Here is a 19462-nt window from a genome sequence, read left to right as displayed (position 1 = left end):
ATCACTATTAGGCCTCATGGATTTGGGATTGATTTTCCTCTTCCCCTTCCTTTAGTACTATAGATGGGGACACCACAGTCTAAAGAAGTGAGGTGACTTGCCAGAGGTCACCCAGTGGAAGAGCTGGCACTAGCTCCTAAGTGTCCAGATTCCCCATGGGCCCTTTGCCCTGTTTCCAGCATGACCAGATTTACCCTGGCTCCCAGGGTAATAGCAAATGCAACTCATCCCTGCCAGGCTCACCCAACCATCCCAGAATCATCATAAGCAAGAGGGAGCACCAGGTTTTAGAATAAATAAAATGCCCCATTTAAACATTAGGCTACAAAAAACATGCAACTCATAGGATCCCATCAGGAAGAAAGTAATATAGATGCATTAGGTATCTTGATCTGGACTCACACTGGCCATGAAATGTTAGTAAAGTGACATTCTCTTCCCAGGAGCTGATTCTGTAATGTTGCAGAATCCCCACACAGCAGGGCCAGATAATGTATTCGGGAAAGTAGAGTGCCAAGGCTAAGCTGGCTGTGACCTAGAGAATGGACAAGGCGTTGTGTTGAACCAGGCAGACTTCCTGGAGGAGGAAGCAGGCCAGCTGAGTAGAACAAAGGGACGGGTGAATTTTCTTGTTGGTGGGAAGAGACTGAAAGAAGAAGCTGGAACCATCCTTCCTCTCCATCCTCCTACCCGGGGCTTCCTCTCTCCAGTCCTGGTCCTCCCCCTGTCCGTGACTTGGAGCCTTCCGGACAGGCGGGTCGGCACCCAGGTCCTTGAAGCCCAGCTTGGCGTTGAGGGGCACGACCGACCACAGCTTCCTCCCGGCGGGGAGCGCAGGGAGCTTGCCGGGCGGGGGGCTACCGCAGTCCTTACAAGGAGCTTGGCGGTGCTCGGAGCAGCCCCGCCCGCCCGGCTCCCGCGGCCCCACCTCCCCGCCGGGACGGCCGGCCGCAGGGACGCAGCCCTCTCGGCTCTCGGTGTTGGGCCAGGGGCGCAGACCACGACGGTGTCGGCGCCTCGAGTGCAGGGAGCCGGAGCCTCGCTCCCGAGGGCCCCGACGGGCGGGTGGGCGCTCTGCTCGGGGCCCTTCGGCCGAGAGTCTGTGTCCCCCTCAGCAGCGTCGCCATGTCCTCGGTGTTCGGGAAACCCCGCGCTTGCAGCGGGCCGCACTGCGCACCCCTCGAGGTCAACCTGGCCATCCTGGGGCGCCGTGGGGTGGGCAAGTCCGGTGAGTGGTGCTGAGGGCTGGAGGGAAGGGATTCGTAGGGACCCCAGAGACGGGGCGCAGGTGGAGGTAACCGGTGCTGTAGATTGCAGGCAGGCTCTTCCGCTGCCTTTGGGGGGCTTCCTGTACCCAGGTAAGTTGGGCAAGACACGGTGCTGGGCTGTGCCTCAGTTTTTCTGTTGCTTGGCTCTCTGCTTTGTTCTCAGGTCTTCCCTCTTGCATCCTCTGCCTTCCTTGCCAGTCTCTCCCTCTGTCTCCACGCTGCAGTCCTCTGGTCTGTGATCACAGCGGCCTCTCCTCCTGTGGTCTCTGTGTCTCAGGTCCCTGCCTGATGCTCTTTCGCAGGCGACCTCTACCCCTCAGCTCCTCTCCCTGGGGCTAGCAGAGAGCCAAGGTGACTGGCACCAAAGGTACTTACCTGTTAGGCACTGATTCCCAGTCCAGGACCCCTATTAGCTTAGTTGCAGCTTTGCTACTCCCTGATTTAGACTGGGGGGTGAAGGAACCCATGGCCCCAAGAGGCCCTGGTAGCAGTCACTGGCTGCTGGGATGGGGGCTGGCTGCTGGGATGGGGGCGGGCTGCACTACCCACTCCCCATCCCAATTCGCTAGGATTCTGGAACAAAGCCCGCATTCTTATCAAATGTATTTGTTTCCAGTCAGCTCCCTCTCTTGATTTTTCTGGAGACACTTTGAACTATGGTCCTGGGTGCCTGGGACTTGTCCTTGAACCAGGAGTTTGGGCCTCCATTGAGATCATTTCTATGAACACTGAACTCTGCCTTCACCACTCCTGTCAGCTCTTACCAACTGGAGCCCTTACCAACTGGTGTGGGTTGAGGTGTCATCTCAGATAGGGACGCAGAAAAAGAGCCCATCACTCCCCCTGCCTCTCAGTGCCAGGCAGCGGAGAGTGGGAGAGCAGAGGGGGATCCTCCACTGGCTGGTTTCCAATTTAAGCCATTAGTGTGTGGCCAACATGGACTCAGCTATGCATTTCCTTCCCCAGAGTGTTCTTTGAGACTCACTGGGGGCCTGCGCTCCACTTTTGAAGCCAGCTCCCTGGCTCATAGAGGGGCCACTGATCATGCTTTCCTACAGAAAAGCTTTGCCCTTTCTTCTTTGAAATTCAAATTGTTATCCATGGCTGTGTCACTGGTACAGTGTAGTCAGTGACTTACATGAATGAAGGAATTTAAATTTTAAAATATGTCTTGCTTGAGAATTAGTTTGCAAACTGACACTGGTAGGAATCCTGAGAAAGAATTTTAAGGATTTTCTTTAAAGTATCACATTACTTTTTAAGAGTCCAGTATAAAAGTTGGCTGGCCTTTGGCTTTATGTGGTAAAATTCTAAGCAAAATCACTCAAGTTAATGCATTTCACCTGGGGAGAACTGACATTTTAGAGATTTACATTCTGTGAGACACCCACAAAGAGTGTGGAGGCCTTAGACTTAAGGGAGACTTGAGATGTGGAGAACTCTTCTAGAACTCCAGGCACTTGGGGGTTCAGGCCCTGCCAGGAATCACCTTCTGGCTAACTCTGCTCACTCTCTCTTTGGTATATATTCAAAGCTGGAACAAATGCCCTAGATTTCAGAATCTTCATGACTTTGTCTAGGGTGGGGATGTCTTCCTTTGGGTTCTCACCAAGCTGGCCCTAAGGTAACTGATTGCCTGGATTCTGACATCTGAGATGGGGCCTTCACAAACACCCTTCAGGTTTCCTTGCCATTAATAATAATAATAAAATCCTAGGATGGAATTGGAGGAACATGGCTTCCCATATTTCTGACTTCTGAGCTACTCAAACCCACTTCTCAGCTCCCTGGCCTCACTCCCACAAAGTGCCAGCTTGGTGTCAGTCGTGGGTCATAGAGGCTAGACAAAGCCTCCCTAAAACAAGAGGAGTAGTCTCCCACAGGCAGACAAGGGAAGGGAGACTGAGCCAGCTTCTCTCTGCTTCTTGCAGCCCTCACTGTGAAGTTTCTGACCAGGAGGTTTATCAGCGAATATGACCCCAACTTGGGTAAGGAACCACTGCTCCCCACTCCTCCCGCTGTGCCCCATTTGGACACCCTCCCCTTCATACCTATACTACACACCTGAGGGCCCAGACCTCACCCAGACTGCACATCTTGGGGGGTACGGGGGAGAGGAGGCACCACCAGGGTAACTCAGTTCATGGAGCAAAATATTTTAAGTGCCAGAAATATACCCTTCCACAGCTCACCCCAGACTTAGGGCTTGGCCTAGTTCAGAGAACCGAGAGAGGCTGATTTTCCCTAAAATATGATGTATGATGAGACTTAAAAAAATTAAACAGAAAAAAATCAGAATTGTACACATCCCTTAAGTGTTGTTCTTCAAGATGTACTCAGTGTACTTTTCTCCAAAATCCAGCCATCCATTTGGGAAACTCTCTAGTGTTACCGGCTGGCTTCTGATCTTCTAAGCTAACTCTTTGGACCTGTGAAAAAGCAGTCTTGTTTTTCAGCCATTGCATGGTATATCAGGAAAAGGGGTGCTTTGGTATCAGTCAGAACTGAGTTTAAATCCTGGCTCTGCCACTTATTGACTGTGCAACCTGTAGTAGTCACCTTGCCTCTCTGAGCTTCTGTTTCCTCATCTGTAAAATGGGCATAAAAATACCTGTTTCAGAATTACCGAGAATTAAAGCAATAACACATATAAATGACCAAGCCTTGTACTTTACACACAATAGACACTCAAAACATATTCACTTCTTCTTTATCCTTCTTCCTCAAATGGCTTATCCATCTGTGGTGACTGAGAATCCCTCAGATTAATCAGATCAGCTTTTCTGAAAATTATTTTTAGCAGCAGGACCCATTCTTCAAACAACCACTGACATAGAAACTCAATATCTAAAACAAATGAAAGCAGAATTTTACTAACATAAATACAACTTAAAGTTCACATTTATCACATGTGTTTGTTGTAAACTGTCCACTGAGAAAAATGGGATATCCGGATGTTCTTAGCCTTTTGAAAATGAGGATTGCAGTCTTGGATTATTTTTTCTATTCATAAGAATTGAGTAAGCATTTGTGGGACCCCCAGGGCCCTTGGAGAAAGCCCAGGACACTGGGGCAAAGATTGGAATTCTCTACGATACACCATGCTCTGCAGCAGGCCTCTGAGGGAGTGCCACCATGACCCCAGAGGAAAGAGCTCCTTGCCTCTGGGTGCCCAGTCCCTCAGTGCAGGCTGGACTATCAAATCCCAGGCATCTCAGGGTTTTTAGAATTTTTTCCTTAAGTGGGAAATCCCCTCTTCCAAGGAGATCTTAAATAGTGCCCCAGGCTGCCAAACAGAGGAAGTGGTGGGATCCCCCTGGTTAACTCAGGGGTGCAGTCCAAGTCACTCACCGGTAGCCCCCAAGGGATTTGGTGCCACCACCTGTGCTTTGACACAACCTTTTGGAACTGAGGCTTCTGGGCCAAGGTCACACAGAGCACATTTGAGGAGAGCACATTTGATCAGCACCCAGCAAAGTGAGACACAGGATGAGATTGTGTGTGCTGGCCAGAGAAGTTGATGAGAGGGTCTAGAATAAGCAACCAGATGGGGTGGAGGAACTGAAGAGTGTGTGGGGGGAATGAAGATTCCCAAAAATGGTGCCTCAAAAGAAAGATTCTGCCTAGCTTAAATATTGCATAGGGCATCCTTGAACTAAAAATTATTTGTTCTTTATCTGACATTTAAATTTAAACGGGCATTCTGTATTTTACTTGGCACCCTGCCTCTATTCGCTCATCTTCCCTGCCCCCTCATCCATACCCTTCACAAGGGGCCCCGCTGGAGGAGCCTATAACTGTGGTGGTTTGAGCTTCCTGATTAAGTAATTTCGGAGCTCTGACCTGGTAGTGGAGTGCGTGGTCAGACTGTCTAATCCCTGCTGTGATTAGTCACCTCAGCCTTTGGTCTCTCACTCCACCCTGAGAGCCTGTGAACTGGAACGAAGGCCAGACACTCTCTCCTCAGGTGGTCTGGGAGGCCAGTGCCAATCTTTGGGAGTTCTGTCTCACTGTCTGACTACTAGCCCATGACTGGTTCCAGCAACAGCAGGACTCTGGGCCCAGAGCTTTTCCTTCTGTGGAGAAAGTTCTGTCTGTGCAGGGGCAAAGTTAGCCATCAGGGGATATAAACAGCTCTTGGCCATTTGCAAAGGTCTTCCAAGAGCTTGAACTCAAGAAGAGCCTCTCAAGGGTGGAAACCTGTGTTATGCATTCCCATCCCCAGCAGGAACGCAACACAATATAGATGCTCTTAAGCATGAGCTTGAATCTGGGTTTTAGGATTACCCTTTAGAGAAGAGCTCCTAATATTCCCATTTTACAGGTAGAGAAACTGCAGCAGAGAGGCCTCCATGATCTGCCTAAGATCATGCAAAACCTCAAATATAAAGGAAGACAGGACACCACTCCTATTGCTCTCCACTAAGGGCAGCCTTATGTGTAGAGAACCTGGGGTCAGAAGCCTTTGTGGAACTGAACTCTCTCAGCCTGTTTCCCCATCTGCCAGATGGCACTGGTAGACTGTGCCTTGTTAGGGGTTGTAACTGTGACATCTGGTAGGAGCCAAGAGAGTCAGTGCCTGTGAGAGTACTTGGCCTGTGATGAGCACTCCAGGGGTAGGGGGAGGGGTGTGGGGGGGTGAGATGTGTGAGTGTCTCTCTGGAACAGCCTCTTGTCACAGAGACTGGGGGCATCTCGCCCAGCTTACCCAGGGCACAAGGATGGCTTCTCAGCACTCTTGCCCCCTTCCTGCTCCACTGAAGACACAAGCACCATATTATACACACTCTGACCCAAGCTCCTTTGGTGCTCTTTAATAATGATTATTACTATAAGCAATAATACATTAGGAAAGGCATCTTCTCTCAGAATTAAAGGGGAGCAGAGGGTGTGAGGGGTCCCCATGGGAAGGCAGCCTAGCCTAACGATCCAAGTCCCAGTTCCTTCTCCTGCTAAGGGCAGTAGAAGTTGCTTTGTGGCTGTAGGTGAGTTCCCCCCTCCTCTGGGCTCCACCTCCCCCCATCTCTCTACAGTGGGGCTAACTAACAGCAATGCTGTGAAGGACTACCGGATGTCAAGGTTGAGCTAATATTTTTCCTTTGTCTGGATCTGTTTTGGGGACAGGAGGCTTTGATAAGCCTAAAAGGATGCACCCATCAAACAACATTGGCAGGAAAATAAAGAAAAATCTGAACAAGATGAAGGCAACCAGGACAGCTCTTCTTGGACCAAATATAGTTAAACATTTGGGGCATATTTTCCATTAGATTTTTTTTTTTTTTTTGTCTGCGAATAAGAGCAGCTATTTATCCAAGTCCTCAGAGCAGGCTGGGGATGGGAGCTGTCTGTGATTCCTGCTGGCTGCTAGAGGACCTGGAGTGTGTCCAGGCCTGGCTTGGCTGCCAGTGGCCCTTAGAGAGATGTGTGTGACTGAATTCAGTCAGGATTGGGGGTGATTTTCTCATAGTACTGCTGCCAGGAAGGCAGAGCGGGTCCCAGTTCTGACCACAGAGGTCTTCCTCTCTGGCCACAGGGGCACCGGGGTGAAGGGCCAGTGGCACAGGGGCAGGTTAGGGTAAGGAGGTGACTGCCAGTATGGCTGTGAGGTCCTCTTTGCGTACCTGGCTGTTTGCTGCTTTCTCAGGTTCGAGGTTATAAGAAAAAAAAAATGAAGGAAAGAAGGAAGAGAGAGACAGAGAGAGGAGGGCGGGCGGGCCGGAGGAAAAAACAAGTGAAAACTCATGAAATCCAAATAAGGTCAGCGTTTACTCCATAGTATGGTATCAATGTCAATTTCCTGGTTTTGATCATTGTACTTTGGTTATGTAAGGTGTTAGCATTGGGAGGAGCTGGAGGAAGGGTACACAGGAACTCTCTGTACTATTTTGTAACTTCTACGGGAGTCTACAATTATTTCAAAATAAAAAGTAAAAAAAAAAAAAAAAGCCACCAGGAATGTGAACCTGGCCTTGTGAACTCTGCAGCATCGAGGGCCCCCGTGTCCTTTAAAACCAGACGCAGGCCTCAGGCTAGGCACCCTCCAGTCCTCACGCAGCCCGTGCGCTCTGCGGAAACGTGTGTAGCACAGTGTCTGGCACAGAGTAGAAGCTTGACAACCATTAGCCAGTGTCATCATAAGATCCCCATTTTCAATGGATGAAGCAGAGCCTCAGGGAGCTGAAGTGACTTGGCCACATCACACAGCTGAAAAGTAGCTGGAGTTAACTTTGATTCCGCATGTCCCACCTACAGCTTTCAACTTCACTAGATTCCTCTGCTGTTATTTTGACAAGGATTACTTGCAAATACTTTCCAGAACTTCTAAGTGGGGTCTGACCTGTCCCCCAGCACCATCATCCTGTGCATTTCTCTTTTCCCATCTCTTCTCTGACTGGGAGCAAGAGGATTGTTCCTGGGGAGGCTTCCTGGGGGCCAAGTACTGTGGTCATAGGGACCCCTTTAGAGAAGCATGGGGGTGTGGGAGCTGCAGCGTATCAAATGAGGCTTCTGCTGCTCACTGTGGGCCGCATACTCTATCCTGCCAGCTTGGTGGGTGCACCCACAGCACAGTCCCTGTGGCATGTTCTACAAGTGACCCCTGATGCTCTGAGCCTGACAGGTGGAACAGCAACTCAGTAGGAAGTCCTGCCCAGTCCTCCCTGTGCATGAGAGCCAAGGCCTCTCCAGTGGTCCCAGATCAGCCAGCCCTGGAGCAGATCCTGCAGGGCTGCACAGGAGTCCAGTGGAGGAAAACTCAGCCCCAGCCCCATCAATCCAGTGGCCTGCCCTGCCCCTGACCTAGCTGGCTGTCTGTGTTGCAGAGGATACCTACAGCTCTGAGGAGACCGTGGACCACCAGCCTGTCCACCTGAGGGTCATGGACACTGCAGACCCGGTAATATTACCCCCATGACCCATAAGATCTGAGAAGCAATGCAACCTCCTGAGGAATCCTGGGGCCCAGCACTGGGGCCTTTAGATGGGAATGCATGTCCCTTTTAAGCTCCAGTTTGCTATGAGACCCTGAATGATGTGCTAACCTCTCTGGGCCTGAATCTCTTCATTTGTCAGAAAAAGGAATGATGGAATCTGGGGAGACCTGATGATTGCTGGTCTCACCTCCAGCATCATGTGCTCTAGGGCTTGATGTTTGTGCACACGCAAACACAGGTGCACACGCACATATTCATAGATGCTCCCTCGGCCCGAGTCTCCCCACCCATATAGCATGTCCCTTATATTTTCGGCACCCCTCTGCCAAGGCTGGATGCCAGTTATTCTCAGAAGCCAAAGAGGCACCATACACCTGGCTCAAAACCATGGGTGCTCAGGGACAGTCAGGTCTCTATAGGGGCCATGCCAGAATCTTGGCTCCATGCCCAAGAGGCCAAGGTCTCCAAGTCTCTGGCGGGTGGTAGGAGGGAGGCTCATGAGACAATGTCTCTTTTCACAGCAAGCCAAATCCACACTCCAGTGCCTCTTTGAAAAGGGCAATGCGGGGGAACAATGTACAAAGACCGGAGGGCTGGGGAGGTAAGATGGGGCCACTCAAGTGAAAACCTTCACCCTGACCTCCTCTGCCCCTGACCTTGGCTTCCCTCCTTTGCCCCAGGACACTCCCAGGAACTGTGAGCGCTACCTGAACTGGGCCCATGCCTTCTTGGTGGTGTACAGCGTCGACAGTCGCCAGAGCTTTGAGGGCAGCAGCAGCTACCTGGAGCTGCTCGCTCTGCACGCCAAGGAGACACAGCGTAGCTACCCAGCTATTCTGCTGGGCAACAAATTGGACATGGCACAGTACAGGTGAGCACTGGGCAGTTTGTTCCGTGTCTTGGAGTTGACTCACCTCATTTGTAAAGGCCCAGTGTCATCTTCAGGGATTATTTGGCTGCTAAGAATAGTAATCTCCCAATTTAAAAGGGGTGCGGTATAAAGATACAGTGGGCCTGGTCTTCCTACCAGCCAAGGACAGTGGGTAGGGCATCTGGACCACACAGGGCCTGGACCCCAAAGTCAGAACAGAGGCCACTGCTTCCACAACCTTGTCTTCCCACTCCCTGCAGCTGGCTGGTGATTTAGTGCCCAATTCATATTCTGGGGAGAGAGGGCTCTTTGGGTCAGGTGACTGGTCTGGTGCAATCAACTCTCACCTCACGCAAACATGCCCTTCCTGCTTACCACCATCGTTGGCCGTGCTGAGGGCAGGTTCTTCTAGAAAGGGTTGAACTTGAGTCAGAGGTCATAGACTGGGCCAAAGGGCAGATTATCACTGAGTCCACAGCCTTATTTTACTTGGCCAGCAGAGTGTTTTAAAAGACCTGCAACTAGAGTGTTTCAGGCAGGGCATGTTTTTACCAACTGACCACAGGCCTCGCCACTCTCTGTTGCTTACCTCCCCACTGAACACACATTCAAGCTGCCTGCCTGGCCCCTGAGGCATTAGAGACTTTGCTCTTTCCACTCGATGAGTAATTCCACTGGCCATCTATGTGGCCAGTCCACTCACAAGGTGTGGACCCTTTCACCAGCCTTTTGTTGGTGCCTTCCTGCTTATGGGCAATCACTGCTGCAACCCCAAGCCCTAAAATTCTGTTGACTGGTGTTAGCAAGGAAGGGACACTTGATATAGAATGGGAATATGGGCAGCAGGAAAAGGAGGGTGCAGTCTCTTTAAGGCAACAGTAGGGGCCTTCACAAGCTGTCAAGCGTTCAGACTCAATGAGGCAAGCCAAAAGGTGGTCTTTGAAGAATCACAGAACCTGCAGAGCTTAGGAGAGGGGTTAGAAGGGTAGTTATTGTGAATAAACTTGTTTTTAATATGAGAAAAAAAACTCTAGACCACCATTTTGATCCTAATCTTTGCCACATAGATTGTATAAAAATGGTTTAGGAGCAAATAACAAAGGCTATGGGCCTCAAAGAAAGTGGCATCACCCCTTAAGAAGTAGTCAGGACGATTTATCCTCACTTCCTTCTTTGATCACGTCCCAAGCTTAGTAGATTAGGATCCGATGGGCACAATAAATCTCACTTTCAGTAGAGCATTGGTGATGTCCCCCAGGATCCCCTTGTAGCTAAAGGGTCAAGTGTGGGCTAGAGCAGTGGTTCCCATTACCACTGATAAAATTTTCACTAGACTGCAACAAAATTAGAAAATAGACAGTATTACATGTCTGTGTCACCTGTTCGTACACATGCATGCACACAGGGGGTTCTTGTTTCTGAAGTTTCATATTCCAGCCTCACAATGACAAAGTTTCAGATTCAGGTTCATCATAAAATTAAATAATAGCAACTAGTATTTCAATTGGGGCTCCTCAAGAAGTGCTAAACTCACAGACAGCACTCAGCTGTCTCTCAGCCTGGGCAGAGAGTGGATTAGATGCTTTGCCTCAATCCTTTATGTCCTAGGCACTCTGTCCTCTTATACTGCTGGGGCAGCTAGCCCACCCCGCCTCAATCCTGGCCCCTGTTAATTTACCTTTTCCCACCAGCACCCACCCTTATCCCCTCTCATCCCCAGGGCTATGCCACTGTCCTCAGGAATGGCAGGGGTGGGGAAGTGGGGGGGCGGTATGCAGGGAGGGGAGAGAACCACTTAGCAGTGGGATTCACTCACTGGAAACTTGGCCAGAGACCTCTGTGCCTTCCCTCTTCTGACTTACTCGAGAATCAGACTTATTTTTCCTCTCACTTCAATTCTCGTGGCTTTCAGATCAAAAGCTTCTGGGACCTTCCTATTGATAAATATTCGATCCCACCATCAGGGGAGGTGGTCTGAGACCAAGCTGGGAAAGGTCTACTCCTCTCTCCTTTTCCTCCTCCATCCATGAAATGTTGTCACCCTTTTTCTCTCTGCCCCTTCCTGGACGGACAAGCAAAACTCGCCATGAGCCTTGACAGCTCTGCCAAGCACAGGCGTCCCGACTCTCCTTAGCCCTCCATGCCTCTGTAGACCCTGTGCGCTCTCACCCTTCAGCTCAGACCACTGCTTTTCATTAGAGCTGATCTCACAAGCCAGGGCTGAGGGTGACTCATTTCTTGTCCCAGGAACCCATGTTGGAATAGGGGAGTGATGGGGCCTTCCTCTGACCACATGGGGGCTTTGGGCCAGCTTCTCCCTTACCCTCAGCCTTGTGCCTGAATTCTGGCTTCAGTGACATTAGCCACCATTGTTGGGCACTGACTCTGTGTCAGGTACTGTGACACAAATGACGTTCTTAATGCTATTAACAACCCTGAGAGGCAGATGTCATCCCATTGTACTAGTTAGAATACTGCACTTCAGAGAGATGACAATGGCTCCAATCACTGAGCTAGTTAAGTGGGCCCCCGGGGTAGCCCAGGCCTGCCTGACTTGGATGCATGCTCCTGACCCTTCCTCACCCTGCTTCCCCACCAGGCAGGTCACTGAGGCAGAGGGTGCGGCCTTGGCAGGCAGGTTCAGGTGCCCTTTTTTCGAGGTCTCTGCCTGCCTGGACTTCGAGCACGTGCAGCATGTCTTCCATGAGGCAGTGCGGGAGGCACGGCGGGAGCTGGAGAAGAGCTCCCTGACCCGGCCCCTCTTCATCTCTGAGGAGAGGGCCCTGCCCCACCAGGCCCCGCTCACCGCCAGGCATGGGCTGGCCAGCTGCACCTTCAACACACTTTCCACCGTCAGCCTGAAGGAGATGCCTGCTGTGGCCCAGGCCAAGCTGGTCACCGTGAAGTCTTCCCGGGCCCAGAGCAAACGCAAGGCACCCACACTGACCCTACTGAAGGGCTTCAAGATCTTCTGAGGGCCCAGAACAAATGCTAGGCACCCACACTGACCCTACTGAAGGGCTTCAAGATCTTCTGAGGGCCCCTCCTCGGCATCCCAGGCTCAGCACTTGGGCAGCGCTGCAGAACACAGGATGGGTTTTTGCCACCTACTTTCCCATTGATGGAACAATAGCCTTCCCCCTGGTGGACAGCTGACCCCCGCCGGCAGCAAGCAGTATCCTGACTCCCAGTTCACTGTGTGAGCTGGAGGGGTAGGCTGGAATGTTGCTCATATTCCCTCAAAGCTCTGGTTTCCATGGTAACCAATGCATTCCCTGACCTTGGAGGGAAACAGCTACTGCAAGAACCCAGAGTCTGGGGGTCAGCCTTAAGTGGGAGGAAATCACCTCTTCCTGGTTCAGTTATAGTCGGGCCAGATGTGACCCCCGGTGGAAAGTTTCAAGTGGACAGCTCCAGGAGGCCCTGCAGAAGTGTAGCCAGAGACCATCCTGCCAGAGAGGAGGCCGTGAGGGCCTACAACCCCTGATGGACAGGAAGGGCACTGCCTGACTTCACAGAAGCCCCAGGCAAGGACTGTGGCTAACAGACCCTGCAATTTATCCAAGTAAAATCTAAAATAATCCACTGACAGAAGCAAAGTGCCAGAAGGGCTATTTCTTACACTTTGCCACTAGATGAGGGTGGAAAGAAGGGGGTTAGAGGTAGCCCAGGGGAGGGAACCTCCCCCAGAGGCAGTGGTCCCATATTTTCCCACCTTAAATTAAGGACTCGGCCCACAGACCCTTAGGACCAGCCTTCTTAAAGGATGAAAACTGTGAACAAGGTTGTTCTCTCCAGCGATAATTGCCCGGGACTCCAGGGAGCCTACAACTGGCTGTGTCAGACACCCAGCGGGCACTATTGGATGACTACTAATTTGTAATCTGGTCCTGCAGGCCCAGTACCCTTGCTAGAGGGTCTGCATATTCAAAATTCACTTTTGTAAGATAGAACCCAAATTATTTTTGATTCATAAATCAAATTTCTGCCTAAATTATTTGGGATTGCCACCCCAGCCTACACAACACTGTGACTCAGACTGAAGATCACGTCCCTCCCTTGGGATCCCAGGGTTAGCAAGAGAAAGAAGGTTTTTAGAGGCAGGGCACCCTACCATTTCCTGACTCTACTGAGGGGGCCCATGGCCCAAAGGGAGTTGTTCATGAGCCCTCAGCAGATGAGCAAGTACAGGAGAGCGGTCTTGGGGGTGGAAGGAACAAGACAAGAAGGGGATTCTGAGCCCAGATCCTGAGCCTTTCCCTCTCAGCAGTTGCAAGAGCTTGGATTGAAAACACCTCTGACCCAAACTTCAGTCCCATTCTATAGATGGAGAAACTGAGGCGGAGGGAAGCTGCGAAGTCCTCAAAACCACATGAGGAATCTTGGCCAGGCCTCCTGACCCACAGGCCAGCTATGGATTTTGTGCTTTTATTTCAAGCCATTTATGTGAGGACCACCACCATCTGAACAAACTATGCAATTCCATCTGCCCACTTCCAGAAGCATTTCAATAAAAAGGTTTCGTTATCATAACAGAATTTTCATTTGACTGCAGTTCATTCATCTTCTAACAATGTGGGGGCACTAGGTTTCAGATTCTTCTGGATCTGGGAAGAGAACACCGGACACTTCGCTCTCTTTTAACTCAGTTTCCATCTGGGCCAAGTTGGGTTTTACTGAGAGCAAAGTTTCTGTCACCAGGTTCTGGCTGTTGTTATCTTTGGTTTCTGCCTCATCCGAGCATGGAACTTCTGGAGTTTGTTTTTCCCGTGGCATCATCTTTTGATTTCTGAGAGGAGAGAGAACACTCTTGAATATGAATTCCCTGGACTGGGGTGCTGAGTAGTGGGGGCAGGACTGGGTCCCCCAAATTAGTTAGGGGGCCTGAGGAAGTATTGGGGGAGAAAGTAGAGATGGTTTGCTGTTTTTTGGCAGAGAAACAGCCGCTGGTGCATCGGCTCACCCAAGCCTCTTTGTCACTGGTGAGCTCAACTATTACTGCTACTACTCCCCTTCCAGGTGAGGAAATGCGGCTCAAAGAGGCCAAAGAAGAACATAGCTGGGACACACATTTAAGTCTCATGACTCTGAGTCCTGTTTTCTTGTCACCAAGCCACAACTTTTCTATCTCAGATCTGTCATCCTTCTGAGAGCAGGTCCGTGTCACCCCACATCCCACCACCATCCTCTCTCCACCCTGACAGACCACAGCAAGAAATTCCTAACTAATCTCCTTGCCTCTAGGCCTTTCTCCAGACCATCCCATGCATGCTAGTCTTGTATCTAAAGCCCCATGTGCACATGCTGGTGGCAAAAAGGCTTGGGTGAGTCTCCACAATGGCACAGACCTTCCTCCTCCTTCCTTGAGCTTGATGCACGCTGCCTCTGGGTCTGAAAGGCTTCTTCAGTCCATCCTTCTCTCTTTGCCCCAAAGGACGCCATCCCACCTGTGCTGCCACTACACCTCAGTCCCACAATGACCATGTGCCACTCAGAAGTGCTGTCATCTCCCCACCATATGTAAGCTCCACAAGGCCAGGGCTGGATCTATCTTGCCCACTACTGTGGGCCCCACTCTCAGTGCAGAGCCTATATTTTTAATATTTCTTCCAGGTGATTTTGTGGCATATCAGGATCAGAGAGTACTGTCATTGTAAGATGTTACAATTACCCCAGGAGCCTCCGTGGACCTCAGGTCTCTATCTATGCTTTGCATCTGGCTTGGAGTAGGACAAGGCTTACCCTCGCATAGCATCCCTAACTCTGCAGTAGGGTGCTTGGTAGCACCACTGGACCCTCCCCACACCCTGAGAAGGAAGGAGTTAGTTATCACCCAACCTGAATCGGAGGTAGGGAGTGTCTTGCCCAGCTAGTGAATGGCAGAGCTGGGATTTGAGCCCAGGGCTGTGTGACTTCCAGAGGCAGGGAATCTAACCTCTGCAAGATACCAGGCCTGCCTTGCTTGTTGGCCAGGGCCAGGGGCTGGTAATTGGTGGTAGTTGCTGGTTTTTCAACAGCTGTGGGTTCTTAAGGGACCCTGGGTCCTTTGCTGTCCCAAAGGCTGGAAAGCCAAAATCCCAAGATGGCTCCTTTCTAGATTTCCCTTGGAAGGGTGGGGACCCCCACCCTCCAGAGACCATTCTAAACAACTCCTTACCTGTTTGCTCGGATGCTCCTTACCAGGAGGAAGATGCTTATCGCTATCACCACGCTCGCCAGAACAAAGATGGAATAATTCCATGGAGACGCTGGGGAGGGACACATAGGACAGAGTCTTGAGGAGAGGTTGGGTGCCCCTCAGGCCTGCAGACAGTTGGGGCTTGGGCTCAGACCCAGCCCACCGCATCAACTGTCCCTTGCTGTGGACCAGGTATTGTAGAGAGACTCCAAGACAAGCCTTCTGGCCTGGGAACTCCAGTGTGGGGGAAAGGGGGAGACCATTTCTGCTCTGGAAAAGACCTAAGTTAATGGGGGATGACAGCACTGCAGTTGGGTAATAGTGGGGCAGGGGTGGAGAAGTGGGTCAGATAAACGCCCCAGTCTTCAGAAGGCTGGCCCTATGCAATGCAAGAAGAGGAAGGATGATCTGCCCACAGATAATATATAAAGTGGCTAATCTAAATTTAGGTAATCAAGAGTCAGCCACACGTTACCAAAATGACCTCAGAGCTTTTGCATTTACTGTTCCCTCCACCAAGAGAGAATGTTCTCTCCTCCCCCCCCCCCCATTAATCTGCATGGCTAATTCCTCTCCCTCCTGAAAGCCTTTATTCACAGGTCACCTTGGTGAGGCCTTTCTTGACCCTTTTACCTACTCTCACCCACACTTCTTCCCCTCCCCTTTAGGCCAAGCATTTTTGTGTTTTTTTCATTATTTTATTTTATATATTTTTTACATCATCTTTCATTTTTGCACAATGTATGCATTTTCATCTTGGTTATATTCTCCATACAATTCCCACCCCCCTTATTTTGACCCTAATCCCTCCCCCCCCCCCCCGCGTAGTGTGTCTCTGGTTTATAGTTGCTGGTTGATTTTGATTTTTACTTTATTATAATTAGTCTTTTTCCTGGTCCCTTATTTAGGTTTTCTAAATTCCTGCTATGAGTGAGACCATCCGGTATTTTTCTTTTTCTTTCTGGCTTATTTCACTGAACATGATCCCTTCTAGCTCCACCCATGTTGCTGCGAATTGCATGAGTTTATCTTTTTTGATTGCTAAGTAATATTTCATTGTGCATATGTACCACATCTTCTTGATCCAGTTATCTATTTTTTGGGCATTGGGTTGTTTCCATAGCTTACCTATTGTAAATAGTGTGCTATAAACATAGGGGTGTCACCCACACTTCTATTCCCTTTTTTCTGCCTAAGTTTTCTCCTTCTTGCTCATCACCAAGGTGCTATGCATTTTCCTTGTTTATTTTCTCTCCTCACGGGGCTAAGATGTTTATGTTTTATTCACTACTGTAATTTCACTGCTAGGGACAGCACCTGTCCCACAGAAGCTGGCTCATCCATAATCATCTCACTGTGGCTCCTGCTCCTGCTCCTAGAAGGAATTTAATAAGTAGTCCTAGAAGATTAGAAGGATGAGTACATGAATGACCATGCCCTGAGAAAAGGAGGGTGTGGTTCAGCCAAACTATTCTGGATACTGAACCCAATCCCCATCCCCAACCCCCACCCCGCCCCTCAGTGCCAGTTTGGAGGAACCTGCAGTCTGCCTGAAGGAGGAGTTTGGGTCAGGGGGCTTCAGCCAGATTCTGCTCTTTTAGTTGAGAAAACACACACACACACACACACACACTTCCCTGCCACTTACCATCTTCTACCCGAAAGACCCAAAGCATTTCTTTCAGCAGCTCCTGGGGAAACTCAGTGCCAGCTGGGGCTTCCATAATCATTTCACTGTGGCTCATGCTCCTGCTCCCAGTTAGGGGACTTTTCTGACAACGAAGTTCTTAGACCCCTTCACCCTCCAGCTGCCCTCCTGGCCTACTGCGTTCTGATTTTTGAGCAAAGCTCTGATGATCCCTGGGAACAAAGCAGAAGGCATAGCTGGATTATTCCATCCTAGAATGACTTCTCCCAGCCCCTGCCCAAAACCACTCCCCTTGAGCCCAAAGTCACAGAGCCAAAGCAGCCCAACTCAGGAGCAGGTGGGGCCTGGAAAGGCAGAGATCATAGCATACAGAGACTCTGAATGCTCTGAATGCTCTTGGGTTCCCTCTCCAACTGTCAGTCTGGAGCACCTTCTAAGAAAGGTGGTGGCTTTCTGTCTATTCTCACATGCAGGAATGCCTGGATTAGTCAGTCACATCAGCCATGGGCCTCTGTAACATTTGCAGACCTCCCCACAACCACAGAGAGGAGAGTGGAGGTAAAGACACCAAACACTGACTCTAGGTAGGTGGGGTGGGGCCTAGACACCTGGGATGTTCATTTACAATTTGAGGGGGTTCAGAGTCTACTAATCTGTAAACTCATTTTCTTCTCAGTTCTTTTTGGATATAAAAAGCAAATGCTCTGGTCATTTCTCTAGGTCCACATCTACACATACAAAATTTAATTTGTTTTTTTCTCCTGTGCATCTGATTTATGTTAATATTAATAGACCAGCGAAAGAAACTAAAAGGGGAAAAGAGAAAACTTTTTTCCCCTGTAAACATTTCTGTACCACAAACATTTCTTGTGAACACACAATATCTTCATGGAAGCAATTCACATAATTAGTTTTACATGTATGTAAAACTTGTCTGTATGTGTTTTTAAATGTGTGAGTATTGGACCTCCACCTTTTGAGATAATTCCAATTTTGAATGGTTAATTAATGGAAATAATCTAGATCTCAATTCTTCCCAACTAGATCCATAGATTCAGTGTAACCCTAATCAAAAATCACAGCAAGCTGATTCTGAAGCTTATATGGAGAGTTAAAAGATTCAGAATAATTGAAGGAGAAAAACTAAGTTGGAGGATTGACATCACGTGACTTCAAGGTTTACTATAAAAGCTACAGTCATCAAAATAGGGTGGTATTGGAATTAATCAGATAAATGTACAAACTGCCAGGTGGGCTGAAGTCCAGGAATGTACATTTTGAATATGTTTAAATATAGATAATGTTTGTTTCAATAAACATATATCAACAACAACAAAAGCAAGGTGACAAGATGACTACAAGGCCAGAGCCTTCCCCGCCTGTGTTAGATGTCACAAGAAAAAGCAGACATTTCTCTCAGAGCCCTTCTCTGGTTTGCTTCTAGAGTGAGCATCATATTAATATCTCTGCTTTTGTGCTTATCATTAGCAGAACTTCATGACATTTATTTGGAGTTCACTCATTTCCCATTAATGCCTTTTTCTACTCCAGCATCCCCTCCAGATTACATTGCATTTGGTTGTCCTGTCTCCACAGACCCCCCCTACCCCTCCCCCACCCCGGGAGACTTCTACATTTAAGCAGGACCTAAGCATGTACCACTGGGCTGTGATTCCTGCCAGAGAACCTGGGCTGCCCATCCCCGTGGGAGTTGAGGACACTTACCCTGGATCCTGGGTTCCTAGGTCCGGCCCTGGTCTGCTGTTGAGAGCAACACAGATTTCTGTATCTTCTCCTCCTCCTCACGGAAGTTCTAGATGGTCTTTGCACCTGAGCTCTCCCCACAGCTGTCACCTGGGGAGCAGTGTCTAGAGTCTGTGGCTTCCGGGCCCATCTGGTACTCTGCTCTTAGCACACGCCCAGGCCTGGAGCCTTCTCTACCACTTGGAGGTGACTGACCGCTTGAATGAGTGGCCTCAGATAACAGACTCCACCTGACTTTCACAATCTGAAAGAACCAGGAGTCCACTGCTTTCCTTCTTATACAGAGGGAAATAGGATCCTCTTGCCAGCCCAGGGGAATAGGGTCTGAACAGGCTGTGCCCACTCTGGTCCTCTCTTTCCTGGTCTTATCAATATTTAACCATAAGCAGAGCTTTTGCAGCCTGTGCTTTCTCACAGTGAAGGTCATAGCCTCACGTGAATTCCTCACAGAATCTAGCAAATAAGACCTCTGGAGAGCTAGGGAGGCAGGGAGACCAGGCAAGTCAGGCTCTGTAAATGACCCCAAGCCGAGGAAGAAGGCCAGATAGAAAAATCCTGGTAGTGGGCTCGAGGGGGAGCAGGAGTGAGGAACTTGCCCCATCAGTTCTGAACCACTCAATTCCGATCTTCTGGGAGCTTTGGGCTTTCCTACCCCCTGGTTCCTTGAATCTCCAACAATCTTTGTAGTTGGCTCAGTAAGGAGTGGAGTTCCCACATCACAGATGGAAGAACAGAGGTTGAGTGAGGTCAGATGACAGGTGAGTCGCTCTGTGAGCTAAGCTCCATGAGTTAAGCACTGGT

The 19462-nt window shown here is 49.8% G+C and overlaps 2 protein-coding genes across 3 annotated transcripts; one reads left to right on the top strand and one right to left on the bottom strand.

The window, feature by feature from the left end:
* Positions 1–913: 913 nt before the first annotated feature.
* RASL12 (RAS like family 12) lies at positions 914–12046 on the top strand (the record flags this gene model as incomplete). 2 transcript variants are annotated; one of them, XM_084240902.1, is made up of 5 exons in its annotated part: positions 914–1228; positions 3200–3256; positions 8090–8163; positions 8881–9071; positions 11671–12046. In XM_084240902.1, the coding sequence occupies exons 1-5, from the start codon at positions 1126–1128 to the stop codon at positions 12044–12046; spliced, it is 801 nt and encodes a 266-aa protein (XP_084097028.1). In that variant the 5' UTR covers positions 914–1125. The 2 variants fall into 2 exon arrangements, with proteins under 2 accessions (XP_084097028.1, XP_084097029.1); XM_084240903.1 differs by lacking the exon at positions 3200–3256.
* Positions 12047–13655: 1609 nt separating this feature from the next.
* On the bottom strand, positions 13656–16994 carry SLC51B (SLC51 subunit beta; the record flags this gene model as incomplete). Its single annotated transcript, XM_084240168.1, has 3 exons — positions 13656–13860; positions 15229–15319; positions 16898–16994. 3 exons carry the CDS (start codon positions 16992–16994, stop codon positions 13656–13658), a joined length of 393 nt encoding a protein of 130 aa, XP_084096294.1.
* Between the last annotated feature and the right edge of the window lie 2468 nt (positions 16995–19462).

The sequence above is a fragment of the Talpa europaea genome (assembly GCF_964194135.1).
Source record: "Talpa europaea genome assembly, chromosome: 8".
NCBI classification, from domain to species: domain Eukaryota; kingdom Metazoa; phylum Chordata; class Mammalia; order Eulipotyphla; family Talpidae; genus Talpa; species Talpa europaea.
The sequence above is the reverse complement of the archived record's forward strand: the minus strand, read 5'-3'. Positions and strand labels throughout refer to the sequence as shown.